This window comes from Globicephala melas, chromosome 7, assembly GCF_963455315.2.
Source record: "Globicephala melas chromosome 7, mGloMel1.2, whole genome shotgun sequence".
NCBI classification, from domain to species: domain Eukaryota; kingdom Metazoa; phylum Chordata; class Mammalia; order Artiodactyla; family Delphinidae; genus Globicephala; species Globicephala melas.
This window is the reverse complement of record NC_083320.1, coordinates 34342767-34358159: the sequence shown is the minus strand read 5'-3', so window position 1 is coordinate 34358159 and position 15393 is coordinate 34342767. Positions and strand designations below refer to the sequence as shown.

At 38.0% G+C, this 15393-nt stretch overlaps 1 protein-coding gene, 1 non-coding gene and 1 pseudogene across 8 annotated transcripts in view; 2 read left to right on the top strand and 1 right to left on the bottom strand.

Annotated features, from left to right (window-relative positions):
• Positions 1-15393, bottom strand: part of HYCC2 (hyccin PI4KA lipid kinase complex subunit 2) — a 73236-nt gene that overhangs the window by 21622 nt on the left and 36221 nt on the right. For all 7 annotated transcript variants that reach the window (XM_060302072.2, XM_060302069.1, XM_060302073.1 and 4 more), the window contains 4 exons: positions 14598-14678; positions 13167-13282; positions 5921-6016; positions 2928-3044 (listed from right to left, as the gene is read on the bottom strand). In XM_060302072.2, coding sequence (XP_060158055.1) covers positions 2928-3044; positions 5921-6016; positions 13167-13282; positions 14598-14678 — 410 coding nt within the window. The remainder of the gene's footprint in view (positions 1-2927; positions 3045-5920; positions 6017-13166; positions 13283-14597; positions 14679-15393) is intronic.
• LOC115852306 (RING finger protein 122 pseudogene) lies at positions 1310-1846 on the top strand (annotated as a pseudogene).
• Positions 15046-15152, top strand: LOC115853056 (U6 spliceosomal RNA). The gene has a single exon (XR_004039398.1). It is a non-coding gene; the product is annotated as a U6 spliceosomal RNA (small nuclear RNA).

Genomic DNA, 15393 nt, shown 5'->3' with positions numbered 1-15393 from the left:
CAACAAACACATGAAAGGATGCTCAACATCACTAATCACTAGAGAAATGCAAATCAAAACTACAATGAGGTATCACCTCACTTGGGTCAGAATGGTCATCATCAAAAAATCTACAAACAACAAATGCTGGACAGGGTGTGGCGAAAAGGGAACCAGCAATTCTTCTGTTATATATCTGAAGGAAACTAAATCACTATCTCAAAAGAATATCTGCATCCCCATGTTCACTGCAGCATATGTACAATAGCCAAGACATGGAGACAATCTAATTGTAAATGGACAGATATATAGATAAAGAAAATATGGTGTGTGTGTATATATGTAATGTATGTGTATATATAGTAATGTGTATACATACAATTATATACACATATGTGTAAGTATATGTACGTAAGTGTATACATACACATATATATACACACGCATATATATACACATACATACACACAATAGGATATCATTCAGTCATTAAAAAAAGGAAATCCTGGGACTTCCCTGGTGGTCCAGTAGTTAAGACTCCACGCTTCCAATGCAGGGGGCCTGGGTTCAATCCCTGGTTGGGGAACTCCCGCATGCCGCGCAGCACGATCAAAAAAAGAAAAAACAGAAAAAAGAAAGGAAGGAAATCCTGCCATTTGTGACAACATGTATGGATCTTGCGGGCATTATGCTAAGTGAAATAAGTCAGACAGAGCAAGACAAATGCTGTATAATATCATACTTGTGGAATCTAAACAAACAAAAAAGAACCCAATAACTGAACTCATAGATACAGAAAGACTGATGGTTGCCAGAGGCAGGGGTTGGGGGGTGGGCAAAAATCGTGAAGGTGGTCAAAAGGTACAAGCTTCCAGTTATAAGATAAAATCCTGCGATATGATGTACAGCATGGTAACTATAGTTAATAATCCAGTATTGTATATTTGAAAGTTGTTGAGAGAGCAGATACAGAAAGTTCTCATCAAAAGAAAAATATGTAACTATGTGTGGTGATGGATGTTAACTTGTGGTAATAATTTTGCAATATAACATATATCTAATCATTACGTTGTACACCTTTAACTAATTCAGTCTTACATTTTAATTATATCTCAATAAAACAATCGTCTGTTATTATATAGCTTTCAAATAAAATGTGTAATTCATTTTTTAAAAAGTACTAAAAAAGAGAGTTCGACTTGCAGACGAAGGCGGCAGCCACGCACCGCATCCACCCCTCCTGCAAGCCCGCAAGGCGGTGCGCCCAGCCCGCCTGCCCTACCCGCCGCCTGTGTTCGTTCGCCTGAGGAAGCCAGCCAAGAGTTCACTGATGCACCCATTCCAGTGGTGTAATGGGTTTTTCTGCGGCCTGGGACTGGTGAGCACCAACAAGTCCTGCTCGATGCCACCCATCAGTTTCCAAGACCTTCCCCTCAACATCTACATGGTCATCTTCGGCACAGACATCTTTGTCTTCATACTCAGCCTCATCTTCTGCTGCTATTTTATCAGCAAACTCTGGAACCAGGCACAGAGCAAACGATATGGATATAAAGTTGTGATGCTTAAAGGTGACGCCAAGAAGTTACAGTTATATGGGCAGACCTGTACAGTCTGTCTGGAAGACTCCAAGGGGAAGGATGAGCAGGGTGTGCTCTCATGCCAACATGCCATTCACCACAAGTGTCTGGTGAAGTGGCTGGAAGTACGCTGTGTCTGCCCCATGTGTAACAAGTCCATTGCTGGTCCCTCAGAGGCCACCCAGAGCATCGGGATCCTATTGGATAAGCTGGTGTGAGTGCTGCCTCCATACCAAGGCCTGGGGAAGACCTCTAGCCTCATGGGTGCCTGGTCCTTCCGCAAAGCCGCAGTGAACAAGACTGGTGGGTGGTGATGGGCGTGCTCACCTGGAGGGGCGGGGGTGCAGGTCTGGTCTTCCAGCATCAGGGTGAGACTAGACTTGCCCACCTCTCTGCTTCCTGAAGCCTTCTTCCCTGCTACTCAGTTTTGATGGACTTGCCCATCAGGAACACTGTATCCTGGTACTGGACTATCTGCCTGCCTTGTCCCTGCTCTGGGAAAAGAAATCCATTCCTATTTGGCCAAGAACTTAGAGCTCACTCCCTTGACGGTTATGCTGAGGACAAGCTGCCCTGACTTAGAAGAAGGGATGAGGTGGGCTCTGCCCCACTTGTGACCTCCCCACCCCCTCCCCACTCCTTCCAGAGGAAGGTTAGAAGGGAAGCAAAGATGGAGGAACCAAGTGCCTCCAGTGGAAGCGAGGGAGGCTCTGTAGGAAATCGGGAAGAACAGAGATGAACAGAAGAAAAGTCAATGTTTACATGGGACCTATGGAAACAAAGGCTGGCGGGCCGGCCTGCTGACTACAGGTGGGTAGAGGGCAGCCCCCTCCCCCTCCTAGATCTGAGGTGCTATCCGTTCCCTGTTCTTTGGTTGATCTCAGAGCTTCCTATTCCTTGTTGGGGTTTGAGTATCCAACACCCCAGAGGAAGGGCTTGGTCTACACTCAAATGGATTCCCAGGGTTTTTTCTAAAGGAGCAAAAAGGGGCCTGGGGATGGGGATGTCTGAATATTAAGGTCACAGTGGACACCCTCTTCCCCTTTGTAAATAGTATTTTTATACTTCACCCTCACCATCTCAGGCTTTATACATGGAATTCCTCAAATGGAAGGGGTAGGGGTTTTCTGTTCCTCCCCCAAGTGGGTGAGGGTGGGAAAAAGGTATGTATTTAAAGAAAATTAAATTTAATAACAAGTTTCTCTAAAAAAAAAAAAGTACTAAAAGAAATTCATATTAGAAAAACAAGATAATGGGTCCATAATGGAACAAAAAATTCAGTGTTGTGCAACTAATAAGGAAAAAAGAGAAACATAAGTTTCCAAACACTAGAAAGAATTCACCCAATTTCACAGTACACCTACTTACATGGCATAATAAACTCCTGTGAGAAGTTGCACCATAAATTCGGGATCCAATACTATTCGACCACAGAGTTCTTTCCAGTGTTTTTCATGTTGCCGTGGAAACCCACTCACACAAACCCTAGGAAAATACATTATTTATCACATGTGATTTCCTGATACATTAAATAAAACATTTTTGTTTCCATAAATTCACTTATTCAACGACTCATTTCTCAAATATTTTTTGAGTACTTGCTATGTGTCAGTCACTATCCTGGGCCCATGCATACAGTTGTAAACAGGCAAAAAGATAAAAATAAAATCTGTGCCCTCATAAAACATACATTCTAGTGTACTAAATCAATAAAAGTAATAACTTTTCTCAAATAGGTATCTCTTTCATAATCATCCTTCTCCCTCTTCACAAAAGAAATGCATAACTTTCATACATCCCAAATTGAATTAGGATGGAATTAGTGGAAGATACAGAAATCTCCAAACAAATAACCAAAGTATCATAAACAATTCTGTTTTCCATCTCATTAAGAGATGCTTCCAGAAAAGTTACCCTTAATAATTATCAAAAACTGTTATGTACTTCTATTATTTTAAGAAATTAATTTATTAGAATAATTGTAATGGTGAGTTCAGAAGAAATTTTTTAGTGTTTCGTGCATTATGGTCAGGAAATATTTTTAAATTTTTAATTTATGCATTTTTTTGGTAGCAGAGACGTATAATTAGGAGATCAATAAAAGATCTGTAAGTATAATATGGCACGATATTAGGATAAAATTATGTGGATAAAGTGGAACAGAAATTCAATTTTAAGGAGATAAAGAATGTTAGACTATTAAAAGCTTGTTCATTTATTCCACACATGGGATGAGGGTGGTTATCAATCAGATCACTGTGTATTTACATTATATACATTTAAAATAGTGATCAACAATTATTTATTATGTCAATATTTACCTACTGGAAATCATATAATTTACAACTATTTAAAACAGAATAAAAAATTTAAATGTTAACTTAAAAGTGTACAAAGGCTACACAGTTTTTCGAAATTCCTTAGGGGATATGTGAATAAAATTCTGAGGACTACTAAACTCTATCATCACTTTTGTTTTTTTTTTTTTGCGGTACACGGGCCTCTCACTGTTGTGGCCTCTCCCGTTGCAGATCACAGGCTCCAGATGCGCAGGCCCAGTGGCCATGGCTCATGGGCCCAGCCACTCCGCGGCATGTGGGATCTTCCCGGACCAGGGCACGAACCCGTGTCCCCTGCATCGGCAGGCGGACTCTCAACCACTGCGCCACCAGGGAAGCCCCCACTTTTGTTATTAAGAAACTCTATTTCATGCCACAGTAATGTTACCAATTAGAGATATGGCAGATTTGTTTTAATGAGCCCAGAAATAGTCATTTATAAATAAATTTATCTGTAGATAGGCAGCAAGTGCTTAAACAGTATACTCTCTTGATAACAGTATCTAGGTTAGAGACAAGAATTTTTTTTTTTTTTTTTTTTTTTTGCGGTACGCGGGCCTTTCACTGTTGTGGCCTCTCCCGTTGCAGAGCACAGGCTCCGGACGCGCAGGCTCAGCGGCCATGGCTCACGGACCTAGCCGCTCCGCGGCATGTGGGATCTTCCCGGACCGGGGCACGAACCCGTGTCCCCTGCATCGGCAGGCGGACTCTCAACCACTGCGTCACCAGGGAAGCCCGAGACAAGAATTTTGTTAGTCATTAATCATGTTATTACAGGCAAGTGAACTTTAAGATAATCTATAAATCAATCTCACAGCTAATTTAGATCGGCCTTCCTCCATTTAGCAAAACTGAGTTTTGGTCTCTTCCCAATAATACAACAGCATGAACTTGTGCAAAGCATTTGCAGTGGGCAGACTCTTTGGAGGGTGGGGTCAGGGGCCCTGATCCCTATGATCCCTCCTTCCTGGTGTTCACACCCTTGTGTCATCCTCTCCTCTTGAGTGTGGGTGGAACCTGTGATTTGCTTGTAACAAGGCAAAGGTGATAGGATTCTCATGCATACATGTACACATTATGTGATTATATTATGTAAGAAGAACTGACCACTGGCCTTCAGCAGACAGTCAACAAGAAAATGAAGCCCGTCCTACAACTATAGGAACTGAATTTTGCCAAGAGATGTGTATAATTCCTCAAATGAACCACAGGTAAGACTGCAACTCCAGCCAACATCTTAACTGCAGCTTGTAATACCCTAAGCAGAGGGTCCACCTAAATGATACCTAGACTCCTAACCCCAAGAAACTGAAATAATAAATGCATACTATTTTAAGCTACTAAATTCTGGTGTAATTTGTTATGAGGCAATAGAAAAACTAAAATAGCATTTAACTTTTGTGGGGGCTTAGTTTCCTCAAATGAAAATCAACCGGGCAGGATAAACTGAGTGTTCCTTCTATAATTAAAATTCTGCTCCTCTGTCTCCAAACTCATTTATATTAATTTTTTTTTCAACAGTGGAAATTTAAAATTTCAGCTCGGGTTTGTCCAAATTATTAGAAATTCTGATTTAGTAAAGATTAGAATATACAAATACAAATGAGACATACACATAATTAATGTCACTGCTAATCTTATCCAAAGCAGACAGTTATTTGTGAGATATATAAAGGAAAAAGTTCATGTTTCTTACGACTTTCTCTACATAGAGGACTATTTATTCAAATCACTCAAAGTGATTTATAAAAATTGGCATCCAGGCAGTGACTAGGTATATCACTAAACCACCCTAAACCTAAAACATCTTGGCTTAGCTCAATGTTGAGCTAGAAAATGCTTCTTTAGTAACTGAAATATTTTCAAGAAATCATGATGCATGAGGGATGATAGGATTCCTATAGGAATGTAAGTTCCCTGAGTTTTGTTTACTGCTATATCACCAGAAGTTAGAACAGTGCCTACCAGAGAGAATGTGCTCAATAAGTATGTGTGAAGGTTAATGATAATTATTCTTCTTACCTGGAGCCCATTCGGCAAAGAGACTGGTAAGATGAAGCAGGCATATACACAATAGCAGAATTATAACATAACATGAGAAAACTCAGGACTTCAAACCTAGAAAAAACAAAAACAAGGAAAAAGGATTACGATTATTTCTACTTAGAGACTGTAGTAAATGATTTCTTCGTTTGATGGTTATAACAACAATGCCTTAATATTGACCTTCATAATTTCTCAATCAGATTACTGTAATATCCTCCTCAATAATTTCCCTATTTCCATTTGCCAGCTCTTGCTGCTATCTATATTTTCTTCCTCAGGAAAACCTCCATCATGCTTGAACAGATGACTCCTCTATGCTACATTAATCCACTATTCCTATTGACTGCATGATAAAGCCCAAACTCATCATGGCATACAAAGTCCTTTAAAATCCACCCTCAACCTACCTCTCCACCCTTACTTCCCTCTACTGTCTACCACATACACCACACTACATCAGTCTTATACCATTCCATGAATATGCCATAACCTTTCATAATTCCTTGCTTTTATGGATGCTACCCTTTCTTATTAGAACACACTTTTCACTTGGGAAACTCCTGCTAAGGTTTCAAATCCTGGCCCAAACTTTAATCTCAGACATAAAGCCATTCTTAATTCTTCTAACTAAAACAAACAAACACTGTTCCCTTTATCTGTGTAGCTCTAATACAGCATTTATCCCACTAAATCAACTCTGTCTTTACCTCTGTTTTATCTATTTAGTAATAAGCAACTTTAGGACACAGACCCTGATTTATTCATCTCTAACTCTAGTGTCCAGCATAGTGTTTAATACATTATTACTGCTCAATTAATTTTTATTGAATGAATAAATGAATGCTTTCCTAATCTTTAAGAAAGTGGCTCCTAAGCCTGGATGCACATTATAGTTATTTAAGGACATTTTGGAATAATATATTCCTGTGTCTCAACCCAGACTGACCCAATTAGAATCTCTGAGGGCAGGACCCAGGAACGTTGTTTGTCTAAAAAGCTTCCCATAGGTGGTGAAGAGTATATGGAAACTCACTGTACTATTTTTGAAACAAAAAAGCCAGAAATTATTTCAAAATGAAAAGGTAAAAAGTGAGTTGAAAGTCTGACGTGGAAGCAGGCACATCTTCAGATCCTTTCTCCTTCTCTATGCTGCTAGGTTTATTGAAGATTTATTTTCTGAAATTGAAGATTTATTTTCTGAAAGGATAAAAGAGAAATTTCTACCTGGGAACCACCAGGCACAATTATGATTTGGGGTCAGGGCGGGGGGTGGGGGAGGAAGGGAAGACACTGAAAATAGAAAACTTAAGTGAAATAGGTCTTATTGGATATTGAGACCTCAAGTCCTCCTTCCCCATGTGGTCACAGAATGCTAGCAGCAAGCCCTCTGGTTAAGAGACTAGAAGAGTTTTCTTTGGGGAATTTGACCAACCTAAGAGGAAAGACTTAACGATATGGACTTGGGAAGTTCCCCAGCTGGATGGCCCAGTGAGAAGTTGTGAAGTTCACTGTCAATTAGCCCTACCAACATGGTCATAGCTTCTCATTTTTTTTATTCCCCTACTTTTAAACATAAGCGGGAAAAAAGGATTACCAGACACCTGAGGAACTTCACTAACATGAAAATGAGATCAAAATAAAGAAATGGGGGGTGGTGGGGGCACAATTTGGAGGACACAGAGAACACAGAACAGGAAAAAATAAAGCTAATTATCATTAATATTCTAAAAGATGAGATGTTGTTTCAAAAAATAAAAAAAACAAAAACACCAAAAAGGATCTATTTTAAAAGACCATTCAGAAAACAAGAACACCTTTTAGATATACAAAATATGATGACAGAAATTAAAAATTCAAGAAAAGGATTGGTGGATGAATTTGAGGAAATACCACAAAAAGTGAAGCAAAAGGAAAAAGATATGGTGAATGGAAGAGGAAAGAGGACCACAATAGGAGTTCCCACATTCAAATAATAAAAGCTCCAGAAGAAAGATAATAAAAGACAAGATAGATAAAAGACAAATAGTAAAAGACCAGATAAAATGGGGAGCCTAAACTAATTAACAAAAATAATTCAAGAAAATTCCCAGTCTGAAGGACATGAGTTTCTAAATAGAAAAGGTCCACATAGTGCTCAGCACAAAGGAGAAAATAAACCCACACCAAGAAATACCACCATGGAATTTCAGAATACTAAGAACAAAGAATGAGGATATAGGGTGCAGGAAACAGTGGATCCATCCACAGAGGAAAAAGACAAAGAGAATTCCCAGGATAAGAGTGAGGGGAGATCCCAAGATAATGTGTACACCAGGCAAAGAGGGCAACACAGTCCAGATTGGAGTAAGTCAAAAGGTTCTGAGATAAAACTGAGAAAATAACTGGTGTAAATGAAGTCTTGGAAGGCTATGTAGAAAACTGATAGAAAATTTGCAGGGTTGAATTACAAAGCACATAGTAAACAAAGAAAACAAAAGGGCAACGATGAACTTCAAGGAAAACAAAAAGATATGCAGGAAAGGAAAAGTAATAAACTAATCACAAAGCTCAGCCTGAATAGCTCTGATGAACAATGATCATTCATAATGATGAGAAATCTAAATAATGAGTTCCCCATAATTACAACATAAGATAGGACAATGAGAGAGGTAACAACCTAAATTTTTATCTTTCCTAGAGATAAGTTATTAGATAATGCCCCAAAGTGAAACATTAAAAAGCAGTAAATTACTCAAAGAAGTGGAGGTAAATATTAAAAGCAAGATTTCTCAACCTCAGCACTATTGGCATTTGGGGCTAGATAAGTGTTTGCTGTGGGGGGCTGGCCCAGGCATGGCAGAATGTTGAGCAGCATCCCTGACCTTTACACTTGAGATGCCTGTAGCAGTCCTCCCTCCCACTCAGTTGTGACAACCAAACAAGTCTCCAGACATTGCCAAATGTTCCCTGGGGGGCAGAAGTGCCCTGGCTGAAAACCACTGGTTAAAAGTTGTTACATCTGGGAAGGGAGAAGTGGAAGGGAGAGGGAGCTGGAGATTGCAGTTCTTCTTAATAAGCTCTGTAGGATTAATGCATATTTAACTGAAAAAAAAAGGGTGTGTGTGTATGCGTATTACTGATACAGTCAGCTATACAAAAAAGTAAAATATACAGCAAAGACAAAACAATAGCACAATAATGAGATACCAATTGTCATACCCACTAGGATGGATATAATCAAAAAGATGGAAAATAAGTATTGGTGAGGATGCTGAGAAACTGGAACTATCATACACTGCTGGTGAGAATGCAAAATGGTATACCACTCTGGAAAACAATATGACAGTTCCTCAGAAAGTTAAGTATTAAGTTAAATACCATATAGGGACTTCCCTGGTGGTCCAGTGGTTAAGACACCGCACTTCCACTGAAGCGGGCACGGGTTCGATCCCTGGTGAGGGAAGTTCCTCATGCCATGTGGTGGAGCCAAAAAATAAAAATAAAATAAAAATAAAATAAAGTAAAATAAAATGAAATAAATACCATATAACCCAGCAATTCTACTAGGTATATGCTCAAAAGAACTGAAAATGTTTACACAAAAACTTGTAAACAAACAAATGTTGACAGCAGTATTATTCATAGATATTCCAAAACTGGAAATAACCCAAATATCCATCAATTGATGGATGGATGGATAAACAAAATGTATATTGTCATAATGGAATATTATTCAGTCATACAAAGGAACTACACACTACCACATAAACGAAACTTGAAAACATGTTAAGAAACCAGACACCACAAAAGGCCACATACTGTATAATTCCACTTATATGAAATGTCTAAAATATACAAAACCATAGAGATAGAAAGTGAGATACATGGTGGCCAGGGGCTGGGGAGAAAGGAAAGGGGAGTTCTTTTTAGTGTGATGAAAACATCCTGGAATTAGCTAGTGGTGGTGGATGCACAAGCTTGTGAATACACTAAATATCACTGAATTGTATACTGTAAAGGGGTGAATTTTATGGTATGTGAATTATATCTTAATTTAAAATAAATTTAGAAGTCAGTAATTAACTTAAAATGTACAAGTATAAAACACAGTGCAGTTTCCTCAATATTTAAAAAACTCTCGGGGAATTCCCTGGCGGTCCAGTGGTTAAGATTCCGTGCTTCCACTACAGAGGGCACGGGTTCAATCCCTGGCTGGGGAACTAAGATCCCGCAAGCCTCTCGGTGCAAACAAACAAACAAAATAAATAAATAAACAAATAAAATCCTTGCCAATCACTAGAAAAAAAAATACACAGTTCAATAAAAAATATGAAAAAAAAAAGAAATATGGACATAGGACATGAATATCCAGTTCACAGGTCAAGAAAAAATACTTAATGAATTAACATATTAAAAGCATTCAAGCCTAGTCATAATTAAAGGAATGCTAAGTAAAATAATGTGACATCAATTTTTAATGTTCAGATTGGCAAAGATTAAAAAATTTGAAAATATCCAGTACTGGGGGTTAGTATGAGGAAAGAGGCACTCCCAAACTACTTGTAGGAGATTCAATTAGTCCTTGGTTTTGGGGAGGGTAATTTGGCAATACTAACTCAAACTGAAAAAGCAGACATTCTTTAGCACAGCAATTTCACTGTTAGGAATTTATTTTACAGATACTTTGGTGCTCCCATCAAATATTTATACAAATAATATTGTGTTCCTTTTAGAGTGTTTAAAAAAACTGGAAAAAATCTAAATTTTAGTCAGAATGAGAGTGGTTAAAAACTGATAGTATGGGCACTTCCCTGGTGGCCCAGTGGTTAAGACTCCACGCTTCCACTGCAGGGGGTGCGGGCTCAATCCCTGGTGGGGGAAACTAAAATCTCGCATGCCACGTGGCATGGCCAAAAAAAAAAAAAAAAAAAAAGCAAGTTGTACAACATGTAGAAATGAATCCAGTGTGTATGGGTCTGCAAGTGTTTAAGGCTGAATATATGCTTTTGCATGCATGAAAATTTTCTGGAAGGACACATAAAAAACTGCTAATAATTTAACTACTGAGAGTAGAAATGGGTGGTTAGAGGGAAGAGGACATATACTTTTCTCTTTGTACTCTTGCCTATTTTTACTTTATACTCTGTTCTATTTTAAATGTACCACAAGTATATATTGTTATACTTTAAAAAATTAAAATGAGAAAACAAAAAAGGAATCAGGTAACCAGATGATTTATGCAAACTAGTCTGCAAACAGTACTTATGAACCACTATTCTAATATACATTTTCTATTATTAAATGATTTGAGTACCCCAATATAACTGTATAGAAAAAAATTAAGTTGTTACTTTAAGTTGGGATAAGGCCTTCTCCAGGTGTTATACAGCACCCTGCTGGCTAATAAAGAACAATCACTAAAGCTGAATTCCAATATGTTAGGAAACAAGGGAAGCCACTGTGTTTTCTATCATATGTGTAATATTGGAAAGACCCTTAAGAAGAACTGGAATTCCAGACTGAAGCACTTGATCAAAGGTCAATAATTTAGAAATCTGCTTGATCCTATAGTCCTTCCATAACTCTAATATTATAACCAATAAGATAAGAGTACTATTTTACTATGAACATAAAATATTATATAACAAATAATAGTATCGGGACTTCCTCGGTGGTACAGTGGCTAAGACTCTGCACTCCTAATGCAGGGGGCCTGGGTTTGATCCCTAGTCAGGAAACTAATCCCACATGCCACAACTAAGAGTTCACATGCCGCAACTAAAGATCCCCACATGCCACGACGAAGATCCCAAAGATCCCGCAGGCCGCAACTAAGACCCAGTACAGCCAAATAAATAAATAAACAAACATTTTGTAAAAAAGAATAATAATAACAGTATCACTAACATATATTATGTTCCAGGCACTGTGCTAAGCATGTTTTAAGCATCATCTCATTTACTGCTCACAATAACCATGCAGGGCAATGTATGGTAAAAAATTTGGCCTTGCCCAAAGAAAGTTTTAGCCTTTGCCCTCAGCTTCTGGGAAGTAACCTATGTCATACCTGATAAGTTGTTTAGAGTGGAGGCTGGTGACACAGGCTCTCTTTGTTGGTAATGGCTAGATTGAAAGGCTATAAGACTGCGATGATTGATAGGATTAAGGTGAAAGTTTGGGTGAACTTTATGTGAAGTGACTGTGTCTCATTTACCTGAATGCATTATGGGAACAGATACTGTGTCTGTGTCTGAGGAACACTTCCCCTATCTAGTATTGTAAAACAGAAGCCATGTAAATCCATCCATCCTTCCTCTAATATTAATAGAACATGCTAAACTGGGATCAATAAGATTGTCCAAGCCTACAAGGTCATTAATTTGCTGAACAACAGCCCTGTGTGGAATACAGACTTGAGCTTATGGTAGAAGCCAGTAAGTGCCACCTAGCAACAACTTCCGGGATTTGGGACCAGAAAATTTCCATTTGAGAGACAACCTGCTTACCAATGGGTATGAAGTGAGACTGCCCCCATGACTGAAACATAAAATAATCCTGAAATGTGAAATACCCATAATATCTTGGGTAATGTCAGAAAAACACCAGAAAAGTTCCATAAGTGCCAGAAGAGTTCCATTATAAGTGCCAGAAGAGTTCCATAATAAGGTGCAAATGGTTTGTGCAGAAACATGCTACCAAGGGAATGGAAAGAAGTACTTATAGTACTCATAAGCAGGGAGGCAGGAAACCTCTTTTTCCCTAGGGCCAACTTTGGCACCACCTGACAATCTGCCAGATTCTATCTATCACCTAGATGGGCCCCTGTGAACAACTCTCTATTGATCAACAAAGAGCTGCTACGTTTATGGATGAGTATTTCACTGCTATGATGTATTTCACTAGTATGACATATTTAACTTTTGTCTTTTATCACACCAAACCCGAACCAAAGTAATTGTAGATAACTATTAAGCATAAATTAACAATTTTTACTGTCTGCAGTTTTTTTTTTTTTTTTTTTTTTTTGCGGTACACGGGCCCCTCACTGTTGTGGCCTCTCCTGTTGCAGAGCACAGGCTCCAGATGCGCAGGCTCAGCGGCCATGGCTCACGGGCCCAGCCGCTCTGCGGCATGTGGGATCTTCCCGGACCGGGGCACTAATCCGTGTCCCCTGCATCGGCAGGCGGACTCTCAACCACTGCGCCACCAGGGAAGCCCTACTGTCTACAGTTTTGACCATTACCGGTTTTGTGCAGTGAATGTTTCCCTCTGTGGATGAAGATCACTGTAAACAACCCTGATGAGATCATGCTGACACAATGCCCCTTCTGTCAAAGCCATGGATCCAATTGTTGAGGGCTACAAAAACAAGGTAAAGTATGAGACTGTGTCTCTAAAATGAAGTAAAAATCTATATCATGTGAGGATATTTAATCCTGTCTCAACAAAAGACAGTTTCAGACCATTTCTTCCGTTTCAAAACCTCTTCCATTTTTCTATTATATACATTCTACAGCTCCTTTTAAAAAGTATTTATACAATATATAAAACTAAAAATACAGTGCTTTGTTTTTTGAAATATTATGGAATGAATCTATATTTAGGACAGAATAAGAAAAGTCGCTGAAAAGAATAAAGGCTACAAATGAATCAACTTTAATTTGTTTGTTTCCAGAACTCAGAGCACTCTTGGGGACTATGCATTCAAACCTGGAGGTCTTTCTAACTTCAGGAAGGTTGGTGCTTTCATTAATCTCATTCCACACTGAAGAAAGCAAGGTGCAGAGAGTTATAATTATGGAACACAAACAAGAATACTATGATCAAATGTCTCTTTAATAGTGACATAATTGATTTCATGTTTCTAAAGTTAGAAGAACCATCCATTTGTAAACTTTTCACTACCCTCCATTTTATTTTGTAACTTGATACATGGAACACAGTTAAAATCTATTACTCAGAAATGTTCTATGCTAAAATCAGCCCTGGTTAAATAGGAGGCATTCTATTTTCAACACAAAACAAAGCCCCAGGAGAATTAATTAAGAAAATAAATAGTTGCACAGAGCTATGAGGCAACTGGATACTGTTTGTTGGTAAGAAAATGGATTTCAATTTTTACACTACTGGTAAAGTTTCTTTAAGCGCTTTCCTCAAGTTTATGCACTGAAGGCCACTACAGACAAGAAGCTTGCTTCAAAGCCTATGTCCTTAAAGAGAGCAGGCAGAAGGAGTTCAGCTCAACAGGAGTCATCTACCTATATAATTATCAGTGTTCTCACAATCTTCAACCAAACAAATATAAGCAAAAATCAGAAGTGTAATTATTTTCCTAAAAAATAATGAAAATGAATCAATCTAACATAGATGATTTCTAATTAATATGGAAGACAAAAAAATTAAAAGAAGATTTTTGAAAATATTTTTGAAAAAAAAAAGGCCAAAAATGATACTGGTAGAAGAATGAAAAAGAAATAAACCAGAACTAGAGGAAAATTTTCCATTAATTACATTCTCTCTCCCTTGACAACAGCTCAGCTTTATATCACTAATAACAAACATCTCCATTAAGAAACAAATCAGTAAAGATGTGTTAGGAATATTTATCTCTAGTAAGAAATTGACTTTTACTCAACATAATTTTTAAAAATTCTACCTTTCCAGTCTTACTTACCTCATGGTATATTGAAGGCTTGGATAAGGAAGGGATAGTAAAAGACAGAACTTTATTGTTCCCATCTTTATCAGCAATTTCCTATGGTTAAAATAAAATAGAGATAATGAAATAATCACAGGACTATATTAAAAGAAATAATAATTACTTTCTTAACAAATATATCACTGGCAATTGAGGAGAATGTTTAGAAATAGTAATATATAAAAATATTATTACCCTAGTATTTCTTTTCTAACCTATTAGCAGATTTTGTACACTTTGGTAGTTGAGTTATCCTTTGAGAGACACTGAAAGATATAATACTATAATCAATCAAATACACCATGACAACAAAGACATGAAGTAGGTGCACAAATTTCATGATAAATTTACATACAGGCTAGGGAGATTACAAGTGATCAGATCTTTTAGTTGAAACATGACTGAATTTAAAAGATTAAAATCACTGCTCGCTTCGGCAGCACATATACTAAAATTGTAATGATACAGAGAAGATTAGCATGGCCCCTGCACACGGATGACACGCAAATTCGTGAAGTGTTCCATATTTTTGGAATGGGAGAAAATATTTGCAAGTGATGCGACAGACAAGGGCTTAATCTCCAAAATATACAAACAGCTCATATAACTCAACAACAACAAAAACAACCCAATCGAAAAACGTGTAGAAGACCTTAATAGACATTTCTCCAAAGAAGACATACAGATGGCCAGTAGGCACATGAAAAGATGCTCAACATCATTAATTATTAGAGAAATTCAAATCAAAACTATGAGATACCACCTCACACTG